We start from the raw sequence: 14,259 nt of genomic DNA, 5'->3' as shown, positions 1-14,259 counted from the left end.
GACATTTGTCCCAGGAAGGTGCTGCCCAACCCCTGTACTGCCCTTCAGCAGACACCAGCAGTCCTTGGCTGGCTCTGCAGCCATTGGCTATTGGAGCTTGAGACACAGATCAGCTCCTGCTCTGCTGGGCTTCTACAGCATCGCCAGCCTGAACAGAAAATGAGACTTCACAACCAGTGACTTTGCTTCCTGTATGCCCACTGCTGACAGACAGCAATGAATAAATTAATATGAACCTCCAACAACCCTCAAATGAGGACTCGAGCAGGACTGTGTATTGCCATGCTTCACAGTCACTAACCTGGCAGAAATTGGTATTGCTTCTGTAAAAAGAGGCCATGCTTTCCTCCCAACACCAAGACTGTGTCTCAGGCAATCACAACGGTTTTCACCCTAAAAGGTGAAACCATTCCTGGGCCTTGTGGATGAACACAAACACCTCCAGTGTCAGAGCCAGAAACAAAGCCAGAGACAAAAAGGGAAAACTATGACAAGTTATTTCAACAACAATATATCTTTAAAGTGACTGGAAAATGAGAGTGTTAGTTCCACTGCCTCTTGCAATATTTATTGGTGCTGTCTTAGATTTCTATAACCGAGGGAGGGAAATGTCATCCAAAGTGCCTCAAGACTGCAGACTCCAAGGGGGATGCTGAGGACACAGATCCCCTCTGATAGGCTACAACTGGACAGTGGGACTTACTTGCGCAGTGTGGAAAAAAAATTGAAATATTTAAATTTTTTCCTCCCAGTAAAATGCCCAACTCTTCTCACTGAGGACCTTTATCTTTGGGAGAGAAGTCATCCTTTTTTCCTTCCTGGTCAAACTGCTCTCTGCAAGGAGAAGGGACATAGAATCTTCCTGATCCACCCTGAGGCCCAAGAAGTTTCAGGGCTCATATTTTCAAAACCTTCTGTATCTTTGGTGTGTACATTTATCACATCTCCAAGACAGTGACACTGACAGGGAAACTGATGCAATCTAATCCAAGGCTGGAAATAATTACTGAATTAAAGAAGGGAAAAAAACCCCAATGCTGAAAGGGCACACATTTCAAGAAGAATTGCAAACATTTCTGATTCAGATAAACAAACCCTGATGGTAAAGAAAGAATCAACAACTGTTTCTCATGCTGGCAATATATATTTATTGTCATTTTGGAGATAGGTTACTATGTGTGTATCAGAACTTCAGACTAAAACAGATTGGGATTATGATTGCTTAGCATATGCCAGTTGAAATGAAATGACTGAATGTGAAGCTCACCCTTACAAGACCTTCAACTGGTCTATTTTTGTGTGTGTTTCCCCCACACACTTAAAAAAAATTAAATCTGAACATCTTTCCCTTCCCCGTCATTTCAGCCTCAGAAAAATAAATGACCATCTAACTGGACCTTTTACTACCTTTACTAATAATCTGCTAGCAATATGAGAACATTTATATAGTTGATTCTACAACTTCAAAAGGAAGCAAAGCTTTACAGTGTTCTTCCTCCACATTATCTGGCTACTGAATCTAGCTTTAAAGACTGTCTTAGATTATTGCAGTTTTATTATGCTGCAAACCTTTTCCACACACACTTTGCTGTTCCACAACAAGCTGCAGCAGTGCCAGGCCTGACAGTCTGTGCAAAAGCTGCTGCAGTGCTACAAATTATTGAACACCTTTCCTCTCCATCTCCCATGTACTAATAAACATCTTCCATTAATTTAACAAGTTGCAAATGCTGTCCCCAAAAAGGGAAGGGAAGGATGAAGATATTTTGTGCTTTCATATAGAAAGCAAACAACCACCCAGACAAAAAAAAAAAATCCTTCAACTCCAATCCCCCACCCAAAAAACCCCCAGGTCAAAATTATTGGTTGCCCACTGTCCCCACCCTCCCCTAGCTTTTTTAAGTCACCATGAAAACAAATGCATACAACTTACTGTACAAATACAAAGCTGCAGGCATTCAATTTACAGAACATTCTGAAAATATTTCAAGCATAAAAAGTACACTTGATAATTGCAAAAATAAAGTTTCACTTTTTTAAAAAACATTTTGATCAGAGCTCAAGCAAAACAAACATTTAAGGATTCCTACTTCAGCTTAACTCCCTAAGAACACCATCTTCAGAAATTAAAAACAAAAACCTCCGATTTTTGGTGATAAAGTAACTGACCATGTCTTTTAATGAAGAGAAATGGTATATACAACAATGGCACAGACCTTAAGCATCAACAACATATTTCAGCCAAAAGTAAGTCAGCAAGTGATCTGAGTCATTCTTAGCATCACACAGTACTCATTACTAAGAACCTCAATCCACCAAGAACAGATATCAAGTTAGACTGGTATAAATGGAAGGAAAAAATCCATGACATCAAACAGGCTCAGTTTTAGTCACTGAACTTTTTTTAGGCTAAGTTTCACTAGTGCAAGACCATTTGTTTACCCAATTAAATGAAAGCTCATAAATGTCACAATTTAAGAACACTCATACAAAACTATTTTTCTTTTAAAAAAGTGCCACATACCATACTTTTACTAAAAAAGTTACAAACTAATGGAAGACTGTCTGTCTCCATCTCTTGTCAACAAGGAAAGGCCAAAGTGATTCTCTGATCCCAGCTCGAAATGGTGTTCTCTGACCTATCCCCAGCATCTCCAGCTTGGAGCAGTCCAGCTGAGCGTTCTTGGGACGAAGAGCACCCACAACTGGACTATCAGTAATCTAAAAACAAACAGAAGACAAAAAAAAACCCCACAGCAATAAGTAAACAGAAGTGACAGAAAAATACTTCTACATGTACATTAGAATGTTTTCTTCACAGCACAGCTTTCTGTATAGGTATGGTTGCCTCCTCCCTTCTATTTTCTGGGGGTTTCTATTGTTTTGAATTTTTTTGCTATTTGCTTGTTTTATAGTTAACTTTATTCAATCCATCAAGCCATATGAACTGTCTTAAGGCATTTTTTTCTCACTCTCTTTACTGTTACTATTTGTGGTTTTCAACATTTTATCCATATTTTCACTCTGTGACTATCATCACAAGGCAAGGAATGCTCCAGAATGTAAACAGAACCACATCTTGATCAATATGAAGACATCCCTGTCTTGAACAGAAGTAGAGTTGGGCAGAAAAAATTAAGACTCAGTGCTCTGCACTGTTTTTCTTCCATCTTCCAAGTCACATTTCAGTTCCAGTGTTCACCAATTCTGAATCCTTAGAATTTATTTTGTACGTAGGTAAAATCTTGACATGTCATATGCCCATCACATTACAGTATGTCTTTAAGAGTAGTCTCAAGTGTCAATAAAACTGCAGGACAAGTGTTTTAAGCAAAGCAAAAAGAATTTGCAGTTCTTTAGTGCATGTGCTCACAAATAAATCTGGACATCACACAGCTTTTCCAGAGCTCTATCTTCAAGTTAATAACGTTCTATCAATCTAACATAAAAGTACAGATTTGCTTGTGACTTAGGGAAACTATTCTGCAGAAATACCATTACACTACAGACTGGGAAACTGGTGACTGACTGACTGCATCATTTTCCTAATTCAGCAGATCAAATCAACTGCTTTTTTCCTGAGCTTGATACCAGCCAGTCCCCTCAGCAACAGAGCTGCTGTGCTGGACATGCACAGCCTGTCCTGAAGAGGAAGCTTACTTGCACAGCCAGTGAGGGACCTGCTACTTGCAATGATCAGGCACATCTGTCTGCCTACAAGTCCCACAGCACATCACTTACTGGTCTCAAGTGGCTGCTGGGAAGGTTGAAAGCATCTGCAATTGCACAGGCCATCTCATACTTAGTCATCTGTTCATTGCCAGACCAGTGAAAGGTTCCTTTTATTGATGGGTCCTAGAGTAGAAAAAGGAAACACAGATGAAAGGAAGCAATCAGCTGGCCCTGAGGCTAATTCCTGTGCAAGAACTGTGCAGAATTAGCATCTAGCAAGACCCTATTTCAAAAGGCATCCTTACAGCAACTCAGTGGTGTTCTAGAAACATCTGTACCTTTTCACAGAACACCTGACCAGGACCTGAGACTGGAAACTGGTGTTACTTCTATCCGACCTGGCTTCACAGTCAGTTTGTGTCCAGTAGAATGAACAGGAAGGAGCTGCCCACCTTTGACCAAGCAAGGTCAAAGAACTGGGGAAGAGGAACTCAGCTGCTCTGTGATGTTCACTTACTCAGAAACAAAGGCCAAAGGCATCACACACATTCTGAATGTTAAACTGCAAACCCTGTACAAGTCCTGTCCATGTTTTCTAAGTTACTATGTGAAAACATAAACGTGGCTGTTGTTGTTTGGCTCTGTTACCTTGCAAAGATGGTAATCTGAAGGTGCTGTGGTGAACAAATACAAGGAAGTATTTCAGTCCAGGGGCATTGTTTGGCCACTTCAGTGTTGTTAATACAATAAACAATAGCACCTTTGAGAATTTTTAGCTCAAACTAGCAATTTGTAAAAGGCATATCAGAATAAGCTGGCATTTCTAATTCTCTCCTCTGTACTAGAAGTCAGTTTTCAGAAGGGTCTGTCTGATCTCTTCAATCACTTTTGTTTCAAAGACCACAATACTCTCATAGTCATGCATAGATCCTGTAGTATTACAGCCAGTTCTTTCCTCCTCCCCAGCATTCCAGAAATGCAAATAATCCAGGTGATGTGCAGTTCTCAGCTGTTCAGAAGCAAAGCTGACAACTCAAACTGTTTTTACCTTGCAGAGGCTCATTTCTTGCCATTCTTACCAGCATTCTCTTCTCTGCTAGTTGTCTGCAAACAGCTGCTACATCCTTGACATTGGTAGGAAATCTCTGTTGCCAGTGGTCCATGTTGGCAGATTTATTACTGAACTGCACTTTATCAAACATAACTGTCACAGCACTTTCCTCCAGTCTTTCCACCTCTCCATACAAGACAGGAATCCTAAGTACTGCAGTTTCTAAAAGAAATAATATTTTAGATCACAGGTGGGTGCCAATGTTGCAGCATAATCTGAAAAGTGGAAGCGTTAAGAAATACGCTGATCATGTTAAGCATCTACAAATCACAAATAAAATGCAAGCAGTATGTTAGCTTACAGAATATAATTTTAATTTCTATGAAAACCAGTTTATAAACACTAAGATTACAGAAATTATCATACTGTTATTATTTATTTTCATTTATGCCATTGATTTCCAGAAAGTCAACAAGCTTTCATTAATTGCATAAAGATGCCTGTTTGGGTTAGAACAAAAATTAGAAAATTAAAAAATCTGACTACTCTGTGCAGTTACTCCAGCACTACCCATCCCCTGTGGGTAAGAGCAAGGAGAAAAATTCCCACCAATCACAGGTCATCATATTCAGACATAAATTACAAAGATGTTTGACCCATCATGCAGAAGCCTCCTGCAAAAAGGAGGATATTATTTACCAGAAAAAAAAACAAACCATGAACCTTGAAATAAATTAAAAGTTTGACAAATAAGGAATAGGTTCACAGAACACAATAATAAACAATGTTAGATTTCAGGACAGTGATTTGAGAAATTAACAAAATGCAAAGAGAAACATATTTCATGATGGAATACATCATACTAGTCTATCTCTGTCATGAAGACTCAAAAAGCCTCTGAGAAGAAATCCAAGGCTATGACAAATTACGTAAAAGTAATAGTTTTGCTGAAAGAGAAAACAAAAAAATTGGACCTGAAATTAGAAGCTGAAGTCATCAAAACATATCCATTCTTAATATACTTGGAGGAAAATGCTATAGGTATTGGAGAGAAAAACAGAAAAAGCTAACACAGAAATTATTCTCACAGAGAGGTAAACCAAAATAAGTACTTAGACAAGAAAAACAAACAGAAAACCCTGACACTGATTTCCTGCTGCCCTAGATGCAGTTATTTGGTCACTCAGCAGATATACTCTTATCTTTAAATACTGATTGAAACATCTATTTTTGAATTGCTTTAAAAATATTCATTCTTTGAGAAGACAACTGCCTTCCTTTCATTCTCAGCTCTCTGGGATGCGGAGAGGATCAGCCTCATGTCTAACAGCTCCGAGGACCTCCTGACACTTTGTAGTTCTATAAGCATGACTTTATACCTATATATATATTTATAAGCAGGTATTCCCTTCTAACCAAAGTAAAGTATCTTTTTAAAAAATGTTAAAACTACTCACTGGAGATTCTCACATTTTACAACAGGAATGGACAGGGCAGCTCTTCCCACAGCTACAGATCTGACCAGTGGAAATCTACCTATACCATATCAGCAAGTCAATGGCTGGAACACCAGTACATGGACAATACTTGTATTTCTATGAATCAAGAGAACTCATCTTCTCAAACCCTTTACTCAGCACCACCTCAACATTCCTCCTGCTAATAATACCACTGCTGCAGCCCACTGCTGCCTGACAGATTCTGCTCCAAAAGGTTACGAAACCAAACTGCAGTGCTGAGCTGGGGGAAGGGTCTAGCAAGATCACCAAATCCAAGGATGTGTGGGTAAGTCTTATCTTCGTTACCAGTCTAGAAAAGGGAACAAACAGCATCACAGTCAAATTCAGAGATGGTCTTTAATCTAGAGGTGGAGTGAATAATTGTCATTTAAATTTATTTTTACTTAAATGAGACTTCTCCTATCAAAGTATTTTTTTTACAAAGTTTCTTTCTTACTAGTAATGCCAAATACATCATGCACAGCATATATTTAATTAGTGGAAGACCATCACGCTAATTTATCAACAGCTTGGTTCTCTAGTTGGGAAGCACAGAACCACAGTGTGAGTATCAGAAGCCTCTTCTGCATGTGTACTGAGATTACTTTCTTCAGATTTTTTGATAAAATACAAGTGCTTCTCTCCTTATAATCTGTAACTGGACACTGACAGCACACGACCTCGAAGCAGCAAAATCTCTCTTTTATACAAGAAATAAATCTTAAATTAAAGGGAACATGCTATTTTCCCTTAAGCAGAATTTTAAAAGTTATGTTTGTATATTTTGTGCGCCAAATTTTCATTAAGACAAATTTTAAAAATCTGGTTGTTTAAAAGCATAAATATGTTATTAAACCTTTTGTTAGAAGCAGGAATATGATGTGTGCAGCTGAGTAAAACCAAAATGGGCGGCCTGTTGGTATACATAATAGAGCAAAACCCAAAGTGTAACAAGACTCCATGTTTGATCTGCATTATTACTGAATCACAAGTCTGGTTTTCCCTTTAAGTAAACATACATTGACAACACCTGCAATGCATCCCTATAAACAGCTGCAGCTATATATTGAATGAAGTATTTTATTTTTCCTTAGGAACACCAGATTCAAAACAGACAAAGGCTTATGAATGTCCATCAGGGAGAGACAAATAACATGAATGAAGATTGGAACAAGAAATAAAAGCTTTAGTCAAGATATAAACAAGAGGAATTGCTCATGAGTAAGGAGACCAACTCCTAATCACATCCTTCTCTGAAACTCATTTCCATGGTTTTGCAACTTCATTGATGACTTAAAGAATCTACTAAGCTAATATATAACGGAGTAAAAATAGAAAGCCTGTATTAAAAATGGTTGTGTGTCTTACCTTCATTGTTTTCCAGAACTGCCTTTTCACCCTCCAGTTTGGTTTTACCATACAAATTCAGGGGATTTGGCACATCAGTCTCTTTATACGGAGGGCTTGTTCCATCAAATACATAGTCTGTACTAATGTAGATCAGAAATGCTCCAACTCCAGCTAGGAAGGAAATGTTTATAGATAATTTATATTAATTCATGCCTTCTTTGAAATCCCAATAGACCCTTAAATCTCCCAAGGATCTCATCTTCCATGCACATTCATTCCTGCTGCTTTGTCTGCTCCCTGATCCTTCACAGAGTTGTGCACACTACTCTTATGGAAAACAGATCAACAGCACATTGATGGCAGAAGTGACATTAATACTTGTATTGATCCTCTATAAATAGATGCAGGATTTAAACCAGACACCAAATCCATGAGATGCTCTCCTTACCTGCCTCCTTTGCTAAGTTTGCTGAAGCAGCCACATTGAGCTGAGAAGCAGCATCTGGTTGACCTTCTACAACATCTGGCCTTCTCTCAGCAGCACAGTGCACTATAACATGAGGCTGGAAATTAAAGACTAATTTTAAACAACCAACATGTCAAGAGATGGCAGTTGCACCCTAACTCTAGCAATGACAACCTTCAGGCAAAACTAAGTAATAAAAATAGCATTGTTAATTTTAATTCTGGCATTCCAAGGAACACCTTTTCCCTCTCTTTAGAATAAAACCATTCTGTTTCAAGATAAGAAAAACATTTGTCATTAATTGTGAATTTATGGTCTTCAGTAGCTTCAGTCTTACAGCAACTTTGAAGTTGTGGGGACTTTTTTCTTTTTAACTCTGTATAGTAAAATATATATTAATATAAGATACATCTCTCACACACACAAGGGTACTAAAAAAATTTAGGCAAGCTATTTACACATGGCTTACTTGATTGTACAGATTATTAAGATGATGTTTACTATTTTATAGAATGGCATCCTGGATCATGTATTTCAGGTTTTATATATTCCTCTTGGCACTCAGACTGAAAAAACAGTGAACACTGCACACTACACAGAGTTACTGCTGTTGTATTTAAATACTCCTCCACTTCCCCAGAACTGCATATTGACACATTACTGTGTCAATAACTCAAAAGCATCTTTCCCTTTGCAGTGTGCTGGCACGTACAGCTGTGCCTGCAGCCTGCCTGTGGTGAGCACAGCAAAGGCCAGAGCTGTCTGTACCCACAGAGCAGACCTCTGCTCTGGGTGGGGCAGGGCACACAGCTCTGGCTGCGCCAAAGCCCAGCCCCACTCACGCCCCAGAACTCAGCAGCACTATCAGCTGAGCACTGCACACAAAGTGCCCCTCCCATCCACTTTATGCTCCAGAAACTTACCTGGAAATCATGGATAATATCATGAACTGCAATAGAGTCCAGGAGATTAACATGTTCAAATCTGGGCTGAGCTCTCCTGTATCCACAACCAACTGTGTTCCAATGATTTTCATTGAATTCTTTAAACACAGCTCTGCCAAGAAGTCCCGTAGCACCAGTGATCAAAGCTCGCCTACTGGGAACGTCAACATCTTCCTAGGGAAACGACAACAGGAAAAGTTTTGTTTCCACTGTAATTTTTCACTGTTTTTTCTTTAAAAGTATGCAAAACTACAGTCCAAGGCTACTGTACTAAAAAAGCTTCTCCTGAGTCAAGTGTGTCATTGAACACCAGCATCTGGGAGGACACCAATACTGCAGCCAGTCAACTATTTAACCACGTATTCAAAGGTAATGAAAACAAAACTTCTGGGAGAAACTCATTTACTTCTACAACAATCCAAACCACTAGTGAAGACAGAGCTTTAAGGTCATTCAAAAGCTGATAACTTTGTGCAATCTGAAAGGAGGGAACTAACTTCTTTAGGAAATGGACCCAAAAGATCTAACATACAGAGTCCAAATCCTACAACAAATAATTCTGGATAGACTGTGCCTGTTAAAAGCTGCAGCAATGTAACTTACTTTAGTAATTAAAATCTTGAATTTTATTATCAAATAGAAGAGTAATCAATTGTTATTCGACACAATAGTCTAGTAGTAAGTAAAACCAAGATATGGATCTCCTGTCAATTTTACAAAATGCATCTGGAAGCGGTTTGGCAATTTCAGCTCTCAAGCTCTACAACAGACTAAAGCTGTACTTCAGCTCCTGCACATTTTGGTACTTGGGACAGCTGTGAACATCAGCACACACGAACTTCATCCCACCCCTCACTAGAACATCAGGTTTTCAAGACAGCAAACACAAGATCCCTGTCTGTCTCTGCAATCTTTATTTTCCTTTAATGCTTTCCATCTGTATCTGCCACAAATAAACCCAAAAACTGCCTGCTAAAAACAAAAATGAAAGCATATCTTTACCATGCCTGTGCAGAAAAAAACCTTGGGTGTGCAGAACCCACAAATCTTGGATTTCCTGACCACTTTACACACAAGGACAATTTGTGACAAATTACTATAATTCTGTACATCATAGAGTGCTTTCTGCTAAGCAATCTCAACAGCCCAGTAATTTCTAAGCATTGTACCAGACTGCTGCTTTTTGACTGCAGCACAGGAAGCCACAGCAATCACTCCCAAATTACTGTCTTTCACCCGTGAAGTTACAAAGCTTTTGTTCCATCAGGGTATATGCAGAGGGCACGATGGAAACAGCCTACCCAAAACAATTGTTCCATGTTCCCAGCACAGTGCATGCATTTTTCTCAACTCTGAATCTCCAGATGAAGGCTGATTTATTCCCATTAGTACTAGATGAAAATTAATAATTTACGTGTGGACAGCTGCCTGAAAATAACAGACTATGGCAAGTGATGTTTCAAAAAGTTACTTTTATCCTTAAATTTTACCTGAGAACACAAGCTGGTTTACCATTTTTAAGGCTACCCACGCTTCTCTGAACAGTGTGAGCAAGAACATGCAACTACTATTTTCCTCTGTAGTACTTCTGTCAGCAAAGTCTGCACAGTGTCACAGGACCTGTGATCAGAGTTCCACAGCCAGAGGTGCCCACTAATAAATATCCAACCCTTGCTGCAGAACAAAGTCAAAAGGTTCTCCAAAAACATCACTGACTATCTTCAGTAAGTAGGAAGTGACCAACCCAAAACCAAGTGTCATTTGCAAAACTTGATGGTTTAGATCCTCATTCATCTAAGTTTGTTTACTTTATATACCATGAAGAGGATGTTACATCAGCAGCACAGCTTGAACTGGACACAAACACAGCTTTCACCAAGCACAGCTTGCATGCTACTGCTCTGGTCTGCAAGACTGATTGATACCACTTACTTGTTTCTGAAAGGGCAAACAAATTATAGGTGTTTCTCATATAACAGCACCAACTAATTACCAATTTAAACCTCTTCTTGCCAGAAGTTTTAACATTCTGGTGATAAAAAACGTGAACGGATTAACTCTTTCCCTGTATGCTGCTTTGCTCCTTCACAGGACATCACCTAGCTGCAGCAGCATTTCTATGGTCTATTAATACTAGTAAAATATGCAATTTTGAGGTTTATAATGAACCATCCTATTTACTGTTATCTGATGTCCATATTAGCCAAAAATAAAAAAACGTACTGCGTTTAGAAGTCTAATTTACATTAAAATAAACAAGTCACAGCGTTATCAGCCGTGTTAAAAAATAGCATTTATGAGACACTAGATCACTTTGCAGATACTACCAAAATATAAAACAGTGTATTTTATAAAAAAAACAAAACATGATGCATTTCAAGTTGAAAACCAGAAACACGTACTTTTAAAGTATATAATAAAGCTTTTTAAACTTTATATTTTTATTTACAAAATCATGATGAACTCAACCACCAAATTTAAGGAATGCCCACCAAAACCCGGAAGCTACTGGTGTAAAAGATCTGAAACATAATCCGACGGGCTCCAAGTCACTACAGGGCAGGGAACGTGAGACCGAGCTCTCTCAGCTCCGACATGCCCTGCAGCCACAGAAAGCAAGAGGCAGAGCCTGGGGCTTTCCGAATAGCAGGTGACCGCACACTGGTGTGGCCAGAAGCTGTCCTGCCCCTCCCCAGGCGCCCAGCCCTCATCGCTGCGGCAGCTCACGTACACCTGTGGGCGCCCCCGCCCGGGGCAGCGGGCACGGAGGCGCCTCCCGAGGCCTCCCCTGAGGAAGCACCGCGCACGGCCGCTACCTCCGAGCCCCTCCCCGCGCCTCGGGCCCGCCGAGAGCGGCGCCGCGACCCCCGGGCGCCGCGGGCTGCCGAGCACAGCGTCCCGGTGGCCATTCCCGGCGCCGGCAATGGGCACAAAATGACCCAACTGGCGGAGCCCGCGGGCGCTCCCAGCCGCGGTTCTCAGGTACCCGCGGCCCCTCCGGGCTCAGCCCCAGCGGCCGCGGCCCCGTCAGCGCTCCGGGCCTGCCCGCCCGGCCCCGCGCTGCACAGCCGGCCCCTCCGCCCTCACCTCCACGAGCTCGCAGCGTCCCGGCGCGAAGCGGATCCTGAGCTCCTTCTCCCGGCCCACCATGGCGGGGCCGGGCCGGGCCTGGTGCCGCTCCGCGCCCGCGGCTCCGGCGCTGCGCGACCGAGGCTCCGCGCCCGTGCTGCGCGCCGCGCCACCGGGGGGCGCCCTCGCCGCGCCGCGCGCCCCACGCACGCGCCTCCGGCCGGCGCCCGCTGATTGGCCGGGGCGCGCCGGAGGGGGCGGGGCCATGGCGGGTATTTAAAGGGGCGGGCGCGGTCCCGCGGGACAGGGAGAGCCCTCACGGCGCGGGCGGGACCGGGAGCCGCCGGCCCCGCACCGCGGTACAGACCCGCGGCGACACGCCACGGCCACACCGAACGCTGCTGGCCTCCGGGGAGAAGGACGGCACGGCGTGCCTGTGCTCCCGGGACACCGCGAGCGCGGGGCTGCCGCCCCTGCAGGCCGCTCCTCCCCTCGCGTTCGTGGCGCTTCAAACAGTGACGAAGTCACTGCACCGAGCGCGTGTGCTGCTGCCTTTCACATCTGAGCACACTTGAAATTTCGAGTGCGAGTTCGGATTTGTAAAATGAAAGCAGAACTTCAGAATTAGACCAAAATACCACATGCATAGAGCTCTGTCATTATAGTGAATTTATATATTCTCTATAAATTACTTAATTCCTTGTTTTAAAGTGGAGAAAAGCATTTTCAATTGCCTTTATACAGAGTCTGATATAAAAGCAACTGGTAAATCCCGCAGAGAAGGAGGGATTGTTTTTGAGAGAGTAATCACTGCTTACAGTACTGATCCTGAATGTATCATTACATGCTTACAAGGTGACAGCTTTGATTTCTTTTTCAATACAAAGTTTTGAAAGTAACAGGATACTGTATATGAAGTGTTACTGTACCATGTCTGACCCACAAAGGCAGAGACTGTGCCTAGCAAGAGATTTTTTTTTTTTTTTTTTGGCAAGAGAACTGAAGATAAGTAGATGTATAAAAATTACTGGCCAAAACTCACTGTAGCTACTTCGCACTTGTATCTATGCCAATGGATTTATTTCAACTTGACTTGATTAAAATAGTTTTAATTGGTAGTACTCAAGGAAGAAAACCAGAAAAGTCTACCAAAATTACTCAAATCATACTGAAATTTTACAGAATATTGTAATTATCTTTATGACAAACAACTAACATTTAAAGTACAAAAATGTATATATATATATAAATAAATTAAACCACTTCAGCCAGTTTCTGCCTTCGTGGAATACAGATGCCCTTCTTTCCGCTGTAACAACTTATTGACATTTAATTACCTTCCTTAGAATTAACCTTAGAATTCTAATTAACCTTAGAATTCTATTTCAAAACATCAGTAATTCATAACTTGAAAACAAGAAGAAGAGACTACAAAGAAATACCAAACTGTTTAGCAGCATGGAGGCAAGAACTCCCAGTACACCTGATGTCACACCATCTCCTCCCAACACAGCTTGGAAGAGCTCCCTGTGCATTTTAACGAAAACCATGATGGAGAAATAAAAATTTTGTCTTCTGGGCTCAGAGCAAGAGAAAAATACAAAAGCATGAATACTGAAATCTCAAGCTAAATCATCAATCAGCCTATAAAACATCTTACCATCTTTGTCACCAGATTAAGTTAAATTATATGCCATTTTTTATTTTCATTATATAATATAATCTAATTTTTCCTCAAATATTTACCTCAAGTTCTGCAGTGTTGTATCTATATTTTAAATGTCTTTATTATTGTTACATCCGCTTTGTGAAACACTCTTATTTTACAATAAGAATTGTATTGTTGTCTAGATCACAGTCACTGAAGCATTATGCATCCCTGGGTGATTAAATGGACCACTCATCAAATTAACATTCCAGACTGTAATTCACAGAGGCTAAAGCATAATTAAGTCTCCCTCTCCCCTCCCAGTTTGTTTTCCCCTTGATTTTGTAACCAAAGTGTGGTAGCAGCCTGTCAATGCAAATATGCAGAGCCTTACCTGCTCCATTTCCAGCAGCATTTCAGGCACTGAGGGAAGGAGCAGCCTAAGAAATCCCTGCGGTTCAACTGTGCTCTTGTCCCTTTGTCTGCTGTGCCTGCACAGAGCACATGGACTGAGCTGCACTGGCTCTGCTGACCTTTGAAACCAAAACACAAATCCAAGC

General features: G+C 41.1%; 1 protein-coding gene across 2 annotated transcripts; it reads right to left on the bottom strand.

Moving 5' to 3' along the window:
- Positions 1 to 1,124: 1,124 nt before the first annotated feature.
- On the bottom strand, positions 1,125 to 12,231 carry MAT2B (methionine adenosyltransferase 2 non-catalytic beta subunit). 2 transcript variants are annotated; one of them, XM_064387407.1, is made up of 7 exons: positions 12,070 to 12,231; positions 8,962 to 9,156; positions 8,021 to 8,135; positions 7,591 to 7,743; positions 4,752 to 4,945; positions 3,742 to 3,855; positions 1,125 to 2,721 (listed from the first exon to the last, which is right to left on the bottom strand). In XM_064387407.1, exons 1-7 carry the CDS (start codon positions 12,130 to 12,132, stop codon positions 2,551 to 2,553), a joined length of 1,005 nt encoding a protein of 334 aa, XP_064243477.1. In that variant the 5' UTR covers positions 12,133 to 12,231; the 3' UTR covers positions 1,125 to 2,550. The 2 variants fall into 2 exon arrangements, with proteins under 2 accessions (XP_064243477.1, XP_064243478.1); XM_064387408.1 differs by lacking the exon at positions 12,070 to 12,231 and adding an exon at positions 11,475 to 11,528.
- Between the last annotated feature and the right edge of the window lie 2,028 nt (positions 12,232 to 14,259).

The sequence above is a fragment of the Passer domesticus genome, chromosome 13, assembly GCF_036417665.1.
Source record: "Passer domesticus isolate bPasDom1 chromosome 13, bPasDom1.hap1, whole genome shotgun sequence".
Taxonomy (NCBI): Eukaryota; Metazoa; Chordata; class Aves; order Passeriformes; family Passeridae; genus Passer; species Passer domesticus.
This window is presented reverse-complemented; position numbering and strand designations above follow the sequence as displayed.

Excerpts from the sequence above, each read along its gene's own strand:
- MAT2B (XM_064387407.1), bottom strand. The coding sequence starts at position 12,132 with ATGGTGGGCCGGGAGAAGGAGCTCAGGATCCGCTTCGCGCCGGGACGC. Across the intron at positions 9,157-12,069 it reads GACGCTGCGAGCTCGTGGAG|GAAGATGTTGACGTTCCCAG; the intron begins GTGAGGGCGGAG and ends TCGTTTCCCTAG. Across the intron at positions 7,744-8,020 it reads AAACTTAGCAAAGGAGGCAG|CTGGAGTTGGAGCATTTCTG; the intron begins GTAAGGAGAGCA and ends TTTCCTTCCTAG.